Source organism: Nymphalis io, chromosome 9 (assembly GCF_905147045.1).
Source record: "Nymphalis io chromosome 9, ilAglIoxx1.1, whole genome shotgun sequence".
In the NCBI taxonomy this organism is placed as follows: domain Eukaryota; kingdom Metazoa; phylum Arthropoda; class Insecta; order Lepidoptera; family Nymphalidae; genus Nymphalis; species Nymphalis io.
Window position 1 is genome coordinate 10032350 of NC_065896.1, and position 16885 is coordinate 10049234.

Here is a 16885-nt window from a genome sequence, read left to right on the forward strand (position 1 = left end):
AATAAATTATTAACATTTAATTTATTTGATTAAAAAATCAACAAAATAATGCAATAGATTTAATAGCGATTTATTCAACAGATTAATGATAACTAGTTATCATTCGTGATTTCTACTCTTCTTTGTAGTTTAGAGATTAAATAAACTTTTATATCAATTTTACATACCATCACAAAAACAAATCAAATCATTTTTTTTCAAAAACATGTAACAACTTTATTCGTTGTTTCGTCTTCTAAACGTACAATATCTTTGAGCTTTTAATATTAAATAATTTATTTTGTCTCTTTTTATGTTGTATAATATTAATAAAAAGTATTCTAAATAATATTGAATAATTTGCCTCGAAGGATTAAGTTTATATCTATTAATATTAATTGTCCTGCAGCTTGCATCGTGTAATGACACGAGTGGGTATCGACTTTTCCCCCGCCCCAGCTAGAGCAGCCAGCCGATTGCCCGCCCAATATTTCTAAAGTGATGTGATCTGTTCACGACATCGATACGATAATTTTTTTTTTATATATATCAACATTAACATTCATCAACCCCATATTTACTATGATAGTTAAGTAAATTTGATTGTTCTAAAATAAAAACAAAAAAATTTGATTGTCCTCTATGTGTTCCAAGCCATTCATCCGATTGTGATGACACTGGGTTGTCCTGGACAAAAAAAAAATTTTATTGTTGTTCTAACTAGTCTTAGCAAGATATTTCTTGGATTTTTCTTCTGCAGAGACTCGAATCCGAGTCGAAACAAAAAAAAATGACAATCTTCCTTAGTACGTACCGTATAATATTTGACAATAATGATCTTCAAAGCTCAAAAAAATAAGTAATTCTGAGAAAATATTATGGTTTTAATGTACTAAAATGCTATTTATTATTCCAAAATAATGTCCAACTTACGTATTATTTTTTTCGATATGTAAATCACATTAATATTTTATACTTTGTTATACTAGCTTGAAATTTATTCATAATAATTTCTACTTTAATAATAACAGTTAAGTAATTTCTTACGTATTAATATATTATATATTACTTAACTGTTTTATCGAATCTCTTTTCATATCCTTAGCAATAGTCAGCACTAGGGATTGCTTTATTTTCTCGTTTTCCCGACCAGTTAATGCAAAGCCGTCGTCTGGAGCGGTCGTGTAACACGTTTTTCCTCGCCGTCTCGAGAGTAAATTACCTTCAACCCTCCATAACAATCACGCGATATAATTAAGTTTGTGTATAACAAAACATTAAGGGAAAAATGTGATGTAGAAATTTTGGTAATGCGAGAGGATACGGCGTAAAATCAAATGACATTGTAAGTTTTTTATCATAATTACTACATATTTTATTGTTATAATAAAAACTATACTATTATTGTACTAATATTTTGATAAAAAATACGTAAAAAAGTATAAAGAAGATTATTTATATAATTACGCAAAGCGATAAACATCATTTTATTTATTAAAATTAATATATGTTATATAATATTCTAATTTTTATTTTTACGAGACAAAGCAATATTGTTCTAGTTATTTTAGCAGGATTATGGGTTCATTGTCCGCTAATAGAAAACTGAAGTAATTTAAATGGTGTGATAGAAAGAAACAAACAATTTAGTTCAACGTATTTCAGTAATTATTATTTAGTAAGGTTTCTAAGCGAATTTTTTACGTCTGTGATACGTAAAATTAATCTTTACAAGATACAACTATTTGTAGTAATTTTCATTCTTACCTTCATTTTGCCAGAAACAATTGAAAGTAGCCGCTTTATAAAAAAATGCTGTTTCATGTCAAAGAAAAAATTGAACAATTGAGGTATTATGCTATATATTATGATATAATAAATAAAATCGTTTATTTATTACTATAATTTACACATAGTATACATAACAATAATTTGTGCATATATAAATATATCATAATTATCTTGCCTTCATTTGAAGTCGGTGCATTAAGTTTTATAACACTTCAAGAAGAAGGAGTTGCCTGACGTTTACTTGTTGGTAGAGCTTTGTGTAAGCCCCTCTAAGTACATACACACATTCGTCACATTCTACCGCCAAACAGCAATACGTAGTATTAATTTATTACGGTTGAAAGGGTGAGTGAGCCAGTGTAAATACCGGCACAGATGACATAACTTCTATAGCCACCAACCTTGGGACCTACGTTGGCGATAGAAGGAATGGTTAATAATATTTTTACTGCGCCAATGTCTATAATGGTGACCCCTTACTATCTGGTTGCCAGCTTGTCCGTCCGTTTACCTATTCTACATAAAAAATATTATAAGACCGCCTTTCCTTTTTGTACATACTTACGTACTTTTTCAACATATATATATATATATGTATTATATAACATATATATATATATGTATTATAAACATATATGTATTATATTATGCTGTATGTTTCCCAAATAAATAAAATAAAAAAAAATAAAAAAAAAAATATATGCATGTTATTATTTATATACATGATATTATATATAATATTTTTGTGTGCAATAATGCAATATGCAATAAAATAAGCTGTTGATTGATTGAAAGCATATTTGCATTTATATGATCAAGTATATTTTGGTATACTTCAAATAGTGAATATCGCAATCATAAGTTAATTTATGCTGTCCCAAATATTACTGCATGAATATAATTTTACATTACATATATTTTAGATGGATTTTCTTAAACACTATTTATCTCTAAGGGGCCAGAAAACCATCACGTACCAACCGATGTATTTGTTTCTCGATCTATCAATGTGGCTTAATTTCCAATGAAGTCTTCATTTATCTCGCGTTGGAGATTTTCCTTCGACTAAGATAGATTAAAATTTCTTTTTTATTTTATTTCTTTTTTTTATTGGCTTAGGGAAGTAATGTTACTACTATATATAAAAGTTGTACAGTCTACTTTGAAGTCAACTGGCATACTTTCCGAGTCAACGAAGTAGTCACCTAGACTTTACGACGTCAAAGTTTTTAAACCTGAATCGTATTTTATGATCCTGCCTGGATATAAGCAAGCGGGCACATTAATAAAAAAGAAAATATACGTTAAAGATAAGATACACAAAGGCACGGACAACACATCTAGAGATATACAAATACAAGTATTATGGTTATATTTATTGTACATACTAAGTTTGTTAATCGTTCTCAGGTGAAGGGTGGGTCTCAGCGACCAGATGAGAAGATTTAATTTGTATAGAAGCAAGTTACGGCCACGAAAATTGCTCCACACGGCAGTCCAGCGCGAGCGTACATCGCCTACCACAAACTGGGCGCAGGCATGGAGACCCAGACTGCGACACCGCAGTCTGAGTGCGAGTGTGGCGTGCACCCCTCCGTGTTTTACCTTCTGGCCACACTTTTACTCACGAGGTAATTGATTATTATTATTTTTTTAAGTATCAACGCAGCTATTTCACTCCATTAAATAAAGCTGTGGTACTTAGCGTAAATATGAGTAATTTCATGTGATATAAATTTTACGGGTGAGATATTTAGATATTACATCGCTTTTATATTATGCTGTCTATTTGGCTTAATTAGAAAGCAATTATCAAATATTTTCATTAAAAATCCACTAGTTTGATATTGACTATTTAAAGAGCTTTGTGTTGATGTTTTGCGTTAAATTAGCTGTAGCAATCTTTCGCTTCCTTTATCGTAATAAAGAATATGTAGTATGTTTTATTATGATTAAAAAAAAAATAACCTTTTGAGTTATTTTGACGTATAGTCAACTTAAGTAGCAAGTTACATTCAAATACTTTCTTAAATTTTAGCACGAACACACACTCACCTACTATCTAAACAAATAAACTTTTCATGATTACAATCTTACTAAGATAAGCTAGAATTGATCATTTTGTTCGACCTGAAAACAACATTTTTACAATTAATCCGACCACGGCTTTAGCAATTTACGTATATCGTCTAACATAATATTAAGTCGGTCGCAACATGAGTCACGTGTAGGCAGACTGTTATACTGTTGATACTTATGTACAAAAAGATAGGGGTAAATTCTACTAACAAATTGTCACTTTATCGAAATCGGTTCGGAATGGAATTTTTGCGATTAAGCCGTTTTCCTATTTTTTAATTTTGTTACCCGCTATTGACATAAAAGTTAAATATTGGTCCTGATATTACGTTATATGGTAACATCACGTCGGTTTAGATCCGATCCTACAGATTTTTATATCTACAATAATCGTTGGATTTTGTGGAGTTGGATTGGAATTTAATCGGGAACGTATGACAACCGTTAGGAAATTAGTGGAATTAGTCTCCAGTATTACTTGCGGCTTAGTTGCGAATCTCTTTAACCGTCCGTCCCCATAAATTATATCCTCCGACCAATCGTGTAGCGAAGATCAAAGACCAACTATCAGAGCGTATTCAAATGATAAGTGATTTCAATTTCCATAATTTAGGAGCAATTTTCGACAAGACATAATGGCAAATACCTAATTGCCAAATGCGCAATATCAAATTTATATTTTTACGTTGCTGGACATTTTATTCGTAGCATTCTTTGTAGCATTAATAAACCGTAACTGTTTTGATCTTCGATAAAGTAATTATTACGTATTTATTTATTTATGGTTTTTTAATCTTATCTATGATTTTTTTAATTTAAAATTAGTTTTGAACATCTTGTATTTCCATTAATAAATATTCTATGTTTACATGAAGTAAGTCTTTATATTAATAAGTTTATATAAACTTTTATATTAATTCCTTGCGATGTTTTTGTTAAAATATATAGTTTTTGTTAAGTACCGTTGAAATCAAGGCTTCATAAAAATAAAACCTAGGACTGTTTAAAAACTTAATCCGTGTTCTAGTGTTATGAAGGATAGTTTTGTTTGTTTAAATATTTTAATGTTTCTCGTTGTTACTACTAATCCCATTATCAATCAACTACAACATTATTACTGATAGCAATTTCACAATGAGTTTAACTGTCGGTCGCTTTAGTGGCGAGTTGTACAACTATTTCGAACTTCATATAATTATAAAGTTATGCTGGAAAATCCAATACATATGTACAGTACACCCATATGTATACATATATGAGTATATATACTTCTACTATATTTAATTTTTATACACAAACTAATGTGTTTGAATGAAACTCTTATACTCACTAAATTTTCATCTTAATCGGATGAATAGTTTAAGAACTCATTAAGGACAAACATACAAATAAATATAGGTATAATGTGAGTTTGAATGAAACTCTTATATATAAATATCCTTTTATATTTTAATAAATTAGTTGTCTGAAAACCAAGACAATTGTACAATAATATTAATATATGTATTTGTAATATAAATTAAAAAATATTTGGGTGTCCCTTCTATTTGCATAGATATTTCAATTTGCATATAAAAGAATACTATATTTAATATTAATTGTTCATCCATAAGTTCTTTGTATACGGTAACAGCCTGTTAATGTTCCACTCCTGGGCTATTTTGAGAAGGTTTGGAGCTTATTCTCTCCGCTCCAATGCGGGTTGGTAGAATACACAAGTAGAATAATTTCAATGAAATAAGACACATGCAGGTTTCCTCACGATGTTTTCCTTCACCGTTAAGCACGAGATGTTTTATAAACACAAATTAAGCACATGAAAATTCAGTGGTGCTTGCCCGGGTTCGAACCAACGATCATCGTTTAAGATTCACGCGTTCTAACCACTAGGCCATCTCGGCTTTTTTTTTCTTTGTATATTGGTCAACATTTCGCACGGGTAAAATAAGAGTCTACATGAAACGTTAATATTGAAAGACACACAAACAAAATACCTGCTTCTTTTGGGCCAGGTTCTGCTGCCGTACGCCGAACACCTCACTAAACTTTCAACTTAATCGGATGAATAGTTTAAGAACTCATTGAGGACAAACATACAAATAAATAAAGGTCTACCTTTTTGCATTCGTTCAAGTCGCCACCTTCAAGTGACACCACCTTACGTTTTTTTTTTAAATAATATAAAACATGAACTGAATTGCAAACTCTTCTTTCTGAAATATCGGTGGTTCAGATTTATTTTCGTTCTAAAATAATATATATAATATTTCAAGTTACTTTATTCTTTAAAGTACAAACGAAATGAATAAAGTACGTTTTGTAATTTTGAATGTCATGTCCTTTTTGGTAAAATATTAAATGATGGAATTAACATTATTGAGCTGGTATAACTATCCGATTTAGTTAGGTAATACTGCACCAGCATTAATATACATACATTATACATAAGCAGGCCAAAATAGTACTGATCTTCAAGCTAAATTACCTCATTATCCTGTAGATTAATTTGTTATTTAGTAAATAAGGATTATCATACTGTACTGGATTATATTAATAATAGAAGAGCTTGTAGTTAGTATTCATTTATATTGACGTAGGAGATATATGAATAATTGTATATGATTTTTTCGTGTAAATTTATTTGATTGTTAAAAAGAGTAATTACTGAGATGCTTGCCGGTTTTTTCGGTAGAATCAACATTCGAACTGGTAGTATCTTTATATTGCTCTCTGCCTCTGATCTGACTGCCTCGTTGGTCTAATGGCGTGATGTAAGGACGCAGACCCGGAGGTTCAATTCCCAGGTCGGGCCAATAAAAAGTTATTGGGTTTTTCTGTCAGAAAATTCTCAGTAGCAGCCCGGAGTCTGGAAGTTGGAAGTGTGTGCACTCCCGTGCCTCGGAAAACACGTAAAGCCGTTGGTCCTGCGCCTGAACTCTTTCCGGTCGTGTCGGAATGCCGTCCCATCGGATTATGAGAGTTAGGTAATAGAGAGTGCACCTGTGTTTGCGCAAATACTCGTGCACTGTAATATCTCCTGCGTAGTTTGCTAATCTCACTTGAGATTGGCCGTACCGTACCGTAACAGCCTGTGAATGTCCCACTGCTGGGAGTAAAGGCCTCCTCTCCTCTTTTTGAGGAGAAGGTTTGGAGCTTATTCCACCACGCTGCTCCAATGCGGGTTGGTAGAATTCACATGTGACAGAATTTCAGTGAAATTAGACACATGCAGGTTTCCTCACGATGTTTTCCTTCACCGTAAAGCACGAGATGAATTATAATCACAAATTAAGCACATGAAAATTCAGTGGTGCTTGCCCGGGTTTGAACCCACGATCATCGGTTAAGATTCACGCGTTCTTACCAAGTGAGATGATTTCACTTTAAGATTGGCCGCCGTGGCCGAAATCGGTCTGGAGGACATTATTATTACTATTATCTTTATATTAAAATTAAAATTGTAAAGTGACTATTCAAAAGTGCTTGAAAGAGCCTAGTTTAATAAAGTATATTTTGACTTTGATTTATTATTGAAAATACAATATCATACACATTACACATCTATAAACATGTGCGCGAGATGTATTTTAAGTGTACTGTTTACTATTCATTATTTATCGGGGAATATCTTTGTGTTGGAATGACTGCGATTCCCGTCATTATGCCCAACTTTTTTCTATATTTTCTTTGTATTACCTTATTACAATATATATATATATATATATATAAAATAATTATTGATTTTAATACAATGCAATACGGCGCTAGTTTATACTTTGTTATATGCTGATATCCCACAAATCTCTATCTTTCTGAAAGGTTCCCCAACGTGAAAAAAAAATGTGGTTCGAACACGTTAATCTTAACTGACATATGTTAAACTGCATCAGGCATCACTGAATTTTTTTGTGCTAGATTTTTGTTTGTATAATTTATATCGTGCTCGGCGATGGAGGAAAAACAACGTGAGGAAATATTCATGTGTAATACGACATCTGCCACAAAGCTCGTCTAGGTAGGTACCACCCACTCATCAGATATTCTACCTCAAAACAGCAGTACTTGGTATTGTTGTGATCCGGTTTGAAGGGTGAGTGAGCCAGTGTAATTACAGGCACAAGGGACATAACAACTTAGTTCCCAAGGTTGGTAAGCGCATTGACGACATAAGCGATGGTCAACATTTCTTACAATGCGTTGGTGACCACTTACCATCAGGTGGCCCATATTCTCGTCCGCCTACCTCTTCTATATAAAAAAAACAATGAAGCAGCGTGGTGCAATGAGTTGTAATAGTGTAATGAATTATATATTTTATAAATCACATACACCAAAAAATAATTATATTATATACCAAACTGAGATAATATTACCGTTAATAAAATATTTAGTTTATGTAATGTTTAATGTTGTAATGAGCATATTTCTGGGTTAAAATTTTGTTGTACAAGATTTTTCTCTGCAATTGCATTTGAGACCTAGCTTTACTTGGCTAACGCAATATTTTATTTAGTTATATGATACGTAAAGCACATTTACCCGCTTTTTAATAAAACAATAAAATTTACGTTATTTTAAATCAAAAAAAATATAGTGAAAATATCTAAGAATTGAACAAAGTACAAATATTAGAAGTAAATTACAATATTAGTTTCTAAACAAAACATTAAATACAAAAGCTATTCTACAATCTGTAAGTGTTATGACTAAGCAAATACAACCCAACCGATTCGTGAACATTAAATAAGCGAACTAATGTTACGACGACATTTTTCTATCGAGAATATTAATGTGTTGTCCGGCTAACAGTCGAGTTACAATTAAAATAATATTTTTACGTCTAACATAATCTTTAAAAATAAGACTCTTTTGAATCATTAACATTTGCTTAGTAGGCCAATTAAGTGTTGTATTTTTTTTTTTTGTTAATTTACTTTAAATATTTAAAAAAACATGTACCTACTGTTTGTTTCACAATAATTTACTATTAACATAAAAATTGATTTTATTTGAGAAAAATCTTGTCGATAAGTAATACTACAGATAATTAATTCTACATAAAATAAAGCATTCATAATATTTATGTCAACTGACTCGTGTGCAGGGCTCGGCAATTAGTCTCAATTGGTTTGAATGATAAAATGTTTACATCCAGATCCCAGAAAAGGCTTGACATTGCATTCCGGTACCTAAACTTACATTATTTCAAGAAAGGAGAGCTCAAAATATGAAACTTAATTCAAACATCTATCAATCCGGTAATGAAAACTGATATTCCTACACATCTTTCCGAGCCTATGAATTCAGGTGACCGATTAGCTTCCTATTTAAAATAAAACAATAAATTTCGAAATACTCTTTTTAAGTAATACATTATGTGTTTAACAAAATTTTATATAATTAATTCACTGAGTACATTAATTATACTAAGTAAAGTAGACATGAAAGGTATAATTATATAGAACAATACGGCAGAACTAATGAAGCAAAACTTTATAATGTAAAATGAAATGAACCATAATTGCTTATTTAATGAAACAGTAAAGGTTAAAGGTCTGCTGTTCCCTTGCTTATATAAAGAAAGGTGTGGTATGTACTGAAATCCGACTAAGCTCGAGTTGGAAACATAATTATGATCTTTCAGGTAAAATACAAGTTTTTTTTTTATTTTAAATTACGTAGGCAAGTTGGGAAATAGTAATATCCCTGGTGGTAAAGAGTCACTACACATAGACACATAAGTATTAACCTTACCTCGTCAATGCACTATCAACCTCGGAAATGTTATATATGTCTCGTACCTGCAGTTACAGACCACAAAAATTCTGCTCAATATACGCTTCAAATAATAACTTAAAACCGTTCAATACCAATAAAATTAATATAGAATCCGGAATAATTATACTGAGCCTTATGTAAAAATAATCAACAAAATCTGTTCAAAAACAAAAAAGTTTTACACAGACAAAATTGAGTCTCTGGCTGTTTGATGTCGATTAAAATAATGACTACTAAACCACGTAACCGAAAGTCACTTTTCATAATGTCACCTCTGTAGCCGGGTAACGAAGGCCTAATAAAATTATTGTAAAATAATATCTTCATTAATAAGTAGTAGGGCTTTTCCGTCTGAGTACCCATAACCACTCATAAATTATACCGCTAAACGCCCCTACTTTGTATTGCTATGTTCCTGTTTGAAGGGTGAGTGGGCCAGTGTAACTGCTGCCACAAGGGACATAACATATTCGTTCCTAAAGTTGGTGTAACATTGGCGATGTCAAGAATGCTTAATATTTCTCATTTCTTGTCTGTCGGCGGTGGTGACCATTTACAATCAGGTGGTCAATTTGCACGTCCACCCGCCTGTATTATAAAAAAAGACAGTATGAAATTTACTTACATTAAAATTGTAATTCCGAGTCAATAAATTTCTTTCACAAAGGATTCTATACTGATGACTCAACGGTTTTGTAAAAAAAAATATTGATAAAACAACGTCGACATTTCTGAAAAACAATCAGCCTGACGGTCACGCGAGCTTTCCTAATTGCTTCCAATGAACCATTATATCGAATAAAACATGAATACTAGATAGCCAGTACAATACATACTACCTAAATGTTAATTAGCTCACAATAATGTATAGGACGTCGTCGCGTTTAGTCCCTATAACCCACGGTAGTATGCGCAAGCGGTCCCGTGACGTCCCCCGAAAAGACGTAGTGGGTACCGCTGGTATTTTTGTGGGTATTCCGGCAACTTCCACGATGGTGAGTCCCAGGTAAATAAACCCTCCCCCCCCCAACACATGTGGGGGAAACGCGTAAATGCGTTTTTTCCAGCGAAAAAAAAAATGGTCTCTATTACCACTTATCATCTGGTAGTGTACTTTACACTACCAGACATTTACATTTGCCTTCCCGGCAATTATAAAGAAAAAAATCATATTCTATATCCACATACTAATAAATGACAAGACGATTTTGTTGTAAAAAAAAGTACTAAATATATGTGTACAAGTACAGAAGTGTGTATAAGTACAGAAGATTGAAGCCGCGCGTTTCCGAAAAGGTTTTAAGATATAATGTTACCTATTATTAATAGTAGATATAAGCAATATCGGTGTAACTTTTCATTATGAGAAAAAAAATTCACAAAACATATGTTTTGCTTTGAATAATCCACAGCTATTTAAAATATTTATGAAACGATTCACTTTGCTTGCGGATAGTAGAATCGTCTACGAAACATGACTCGGTAGTATTCCTATAAAAACGATAAGTAAGCGAAGCTATTCAAACGATGTTATGTAGTTATTTTTTTTATATAGGAGGAGCGGACGAGCACATGGGCCACCTGGTGGTAAGTGGTCACCAACGATAGATAAACAATAGACATTGGCATTGTAAGAAATGTTAACCACCGCCTACATTGCCAATACACATGCAATACCTTGGGAACTAAGATGTTATGTCCTTTGTGCCTGTAATTACATTAGCTCACCCACCCTTCAAACCGGAAAATAAAAATACCAAGTACTGCTGTTTTGCGGTAGAATATCTGATGAGTGGGTGGTACCTACCCAGACGAGCTTCCACAAAGCTTTACCACCAGTGAAAAATATTATTTAATTTTGCTAACAATATTTTAAGAAGTTTTATTAAATTTTGTGTTCCTGATTCTGTTTCTGATCAGTGTAAAAAAAAGAAATGATTGTTAAATACATAGATTTGTTTTTACATTTTATATTTTAGTCGACTGACTCAGAAAAAATATTATACGAATTGTATTACCCTTCAAAATAACCTATCCGATTTTATCTTACGGAAATTTTCGAATTATCCCTAAAAAATTAAAACGAGCTAAATACAAAGTCGTTCATATAATTTTGTAGATCGAATCGAAATCACTTTTCACAGTGTTAGCTCTTTCTAGAGCACATTTTGTATGTTTATTTATTTCAGTACAGCCATTGAAGTATATGTAGGCATACACAAAGATAGACATAGTATACAATATTTCTCAAAAAATACCAAAGGAATAAAAACCTCGGCATAAAAACAAGAATGGACAACAAAAGCGTCTTTGTTATCAATTCCCAAAAATGCCTGTTTCAAGTGACTCGCTTTGTGATTCAAAGGCTTTTTAAAGGTGTGTTGTATATAGCAGTACCTACACAAGACTAGCTCTTTTAATATTTGTTTTTCCTAGCATTTCTTTACTTATTTTTTCACAAAAAGACCCATAAAATATTTTCCTACCACGTTTTAAAGTAAACAACTGTAATTGTAACCACAGATACCTAACTTCAAAATCACAAATTTGGCATTTTTTTAATTTACATCCTTGGCAATGTCTACTACCGTAATTGGCAACAAACCAAGAAAACTTTGCAAAAAGTTACACTTGTTAAAATACTTCATTTAAAATTTACTTTCAAGATAAATGTACCTACGTATACAATCTTTACTTTCACGCTAAATCTAGTTACGTATGTAGTCTTTCTAAGATATAAAGTGACAATTTTATTTTATTGCTCGACGCTAAATAGGTTTTCATTGGTTAATGCTAACGTGTAAATAATATTAACATTAACCAATGAAAACATTCCATTTACGTTAATACAAATGAATATAGAACAAAAAATTCTAGAAATTCGTATTTCATCAACGCTTAACCTTTCACGGAAAAGTTTACTAGGTGAAGTCGTTTTAGCCGACAGACGTTTTTATTAGTCGGATTACTGAAGGTCGCATTCTGTTAATAAGTAAAATGGTTGTTATTTCATACAATAGAATCATAAATAAATTATGTACGATAGATGCTACTGAATTAATTCATTGTTACATTTTAATAGGATTATTTACATGATAAATTAATACTACAGTTACTGTATTGTTAATTTCTGAACGAAAGATTAATGCCCCATGATCATCCCCTAGACAAGAAGAAATAGGAATATAACTCAAAATAATAATATAAGAGACATTCGCAACATGAATAGAAAATCGTTTTATCATTCATCTATAGATAAATTGATATGTAGATACTCTTTAACCTGATACATGAAAGAAATACAGAAGTACATGTATATACGTATATAAGTATATATATATTATATACACGTTTGTACAATAAAATATATAGCATAATATCGATTTCTACGAGACGAACTTATAGTTAAAATTTTGCAATTAATGAGAATTCGATGCTGTGTGCAAACAGTAAAAATATACTCGTATAATTACACATATATAGTATTACAAGGGACAATGGATAGAAGGCTTTCACTTTATTAAAATATTTATGTTTTAGTATAGTTTATAAACACAACAGAATTTTAAAATCCGATCTTCAAACAAGAAGATAGAAGATGATATTAAGTCCAAACTAATAAAATAAAAAATATATTAACTTGTAGAAAATTTAATATTCTGATTGATTTATTTCTGCAATCTCCTACGACTTCTATTACCCTAATCAAATGACAGAATATACGAACCTAATCTATCTATACGTAGATAACTCGACCTAGAATCCCAGTTGTTGATTATATCTGGATTCTAGCGAGTCTACCGAGCACTTCGTCATACAAAATGAGATCACGTTTGACCCCAATCATGTCTGATTTACATAGCGAAAGATACCCGCTAACTTCGTCATGCTAACCGCATTTATTTTCTATATATTTTTTTAAACAAAAGCCCATCTGATGCTGCTTATGTGTCTGGTCTGAAATGTCTGGTTTATATAGGGAACAATAAGCGTTAACTTCATAATGTTGTTAACTTTTTTTTTGTAAACTTTGATCCCTCTTTTTGCTGAAAAGTGATTTTTAATTAAATTAGTTATCACCTTTTTTATAAGATAAAGATCTGTGATGAGTATTTTTATTTTAAAAATTGGATAAATTAAAGTATTTGATATTTGTACAAGACAATATTCACCCAACTCTAGTTTATATAAATCTATTATATAACACTACGAAATAATTATCTAATATATATTAATCATAGCTGTATCAACCTTATCAACCTTACTTAAAGTACAATCATTTCCGCTGGCCGAGATCGGTCACGATAACTAATCTGAAAAGCTAGCCAACATCGCAGGACATACTCATATTATAATGCACAAGTATGTCCGAAGACGCTCTCTATTCCCTCAGACTGATTTTACAATGGGACGACAATCCAAGAGAGATCAGACACAAGACCAAAGGCTTTATTTTTAGTGGAATTATGTAACTTCTTTCTAACTCAGACTTGCTACTGAGAGCTTCTTGACAAACTTTCTTGAAAATTATAAATAGTTTTATTGAACTACCCGAGAGTCGCTCCTAGGGAATTAGGGAACTGCCGGGCTAGTCGGTTTAATTAAATCTGTTGGCGAGGCCCCGAGATCGGTGCCTTGTAGGCCTAGGCATATTTCCGGGGTTTTATGCTCATGACATACAAATAAACATTACAAATATAATATAAATTTTAAAACTTTAAAGTAATGCACTGAAAAAGGTGTCCCAGTTCTCTTGTCGGCAAAACTTCCGAGTTTCACAAAACTTCGTATTCAAGAGACGCCTCAAGCGAAGAAAATATGTAGAAACGGAATCCACTTTGCAAATGAGATTTTTCATTGAAATAAAACGCTATTATGAGAGGAATAATAAAATTGTGAGACTGGGCCTCTTCCGACGAGACGAGCCGGCGCCGTTTCACGATCGATGGTTTGTGCATGGGTGATAAACTACGTTTTTATTCAGAACACGATGATGAACAAGAGGAAGCACTGATGAAAAATTATATTTCGGAAATCGCACTAAAAGAGAATTACTGAAAAAATATATTCAAATTTATCTTAACCTATCCGTGTGTTTTGTAGGAAGCATAAGTGAGCCATTGCTATTGCAGGTAAATGCGACATAAAAATTCGATGTAATTATAAACAGGGAATTAACTATGAATAAACTTATGTTCCAATAAAACCTGCAAATTTTTCTTTTAAAGGACACTTGATGTGTCCCGTTGGTATATTTTACTTCTAATATACTATAATACAAATTATATTACAAAATTTACGAGTAAGTTTCTAAATATATAAATAAATAAATATAGCAATGCAGACGTGTGATAAACATTTCATGCGATACGTGTTGTTTTCAGGACTTTCCTTACCGCTAAACACGATATAAATTTAAATTAAAGAATTAAGCAAGAAAATTTTAGGGTTTTTTTTATTAAAATCCGCGATGGTTTTTTAGTTTCACTTTTTCTATCTGTAATAACTATTTATTACTATATTTGTTCTACTAAATAATCTGGCATAAATAATATTGGAGAGATAATTTCTAGATTTCTTAAAATAGCTGCATATATACTAACCACATAATATACTAATTTATGCCACAATGTCAACATAAAATAATGTAATAGAGAAAGAGTGTTGTATACAAATACAATAAAGCGCCTGATTTGTGTTTACGTGGCATTAAAACGATGTTGGGAAACGGACCTAGTAATTTTACCGAGTGTCTATTCGACTGGGTTTACGAGCTATGGGCTTTAAGAAACAGAAGGCTCAAATCAAGATATAAAAAAGGTCAAATGTAGTCTGTAAAACAATGTTTCTTGCCTCTGTTAAAAAAAACGAACCACACGACTCGTATATAAAGTATACGGTTAATAAGCCATGATAATATTATTGTGAACTTATTATAAAACTAGTTGTAAAATTATGTACTTGATATTGTTATATTTAGAACTATGTAAATAACAAGTCCGCTTATATAATTTATAGGTATATATAAATAAGTTTGCATAAATAAATAAATGTAATATTATATATCTAAGCGATATTCTCCTTATGTAAATATAACTAAGAAAAGGGAATCTCTAATGTGAATTAAAAAAAAATTATGTTCATTTATATTAAACTATAAATAGACTAAAAAATAAAAAATACTTCAATAAACATTTTCAATTTAAATGTCGCCGAACTTTGAAATGATATGGAATGAAGACTAGGCTATACTCTAAATAGGTGTACAAAACCTTTGATTCGATATTAATAATATACACTTCACTAACTTACTTGTATCACTATTTTAACATCGAATAACAATAAGAAAGACTTAAAAGGTTTTACAAAATTGACACCATTATCGTAAATTTGGCCATTTCTCAATATATAAAATGACTTGACAAGCTGTGTCCCGTGAAAATCTAAAACTTTATAAGTACATTCGTCTACTGTAAGTTCTATGCTTTACTGAAAGTTTCTTTCTAAAATCACTGTAATAACTGTCTTATACTCATAAACTGAACAATAAACAACTATATTTCTAACTTTCAAAAATGACAAACCCATACAAACTTAAATGGGTAATGAATACCCATTTAAGAAGATTTTTCAAAAATCTTATTAGACTCATCTACCTTCCATAAGAACCTTATGTGCAAAATTTCATTCCATAAGACCCAGCGGTATAGGCTGTGCGTATCAGTCAATCATTTTAAAAAATTTTCAAGTAAATAATACGAAGAGCAAACGAATCAGTGATTACCTTACTATCAAGAAGTGATGTTATTTAAAAATGCAGGGACTATATCAAAGTAATTGATGTCGGTACCAACGATTATATATTATTAAATAATACCACTAGTTTTGAATATAATTTATAATATTACTTACTTTTAATTCGTTTAAAAAGTGCATACGAACAAAAGAGGTGAGGCGCATGATTGTATTATATATATGTATTAGCATTGAATACCAGTCGGAGAGATCGCTGGGCCTACCAAACAATTGATATGAATTTCACGTGATGATAGATACGTTATAACTTACAAAGTTATAGACTAATGAGGCAGGGTATAGTATGTTGACATATTACTTTTTAAGATATTATCGCGAGGTATTTATAATATTTTTTTGACATAATAAATTTAAAACATATTATTCAAATGTATATAAATGATAAATGAAATTGTATTTAATACATAATCATGTAATTTTATTGATGAAAAGAGTAAAACTA

At 31.2% G+C, this 16885-nt stretch overlaps 1 protein-coding gene across 1 annotated transcript in view; it reads left to right on the forward strand.

Annotated features, from left to right (window-relative positions):
- Nucleotides 1-1150: 1150 nt before the first annotated feature.
- Nucleotides 1151-16885, forward strand: part of LOC126770630 (uncharacterized) — a 38670-nt gene continuing 22935 nt past the window's right edge. The window contains exons 1-2 of the mRNA XM_050490125.1: nt 1151-1324; nt 3181-3401. Of these exons, the coding sequence (XP_050346082.1) occupies nt 3310-3401 (92 nt within the window). The 5' untranslated portion in view covers nt 1151-1324; nt 3181-3309. The remainder of the gene's footprint in view (nt 1325-3180; nt 3402-16885) is intronic.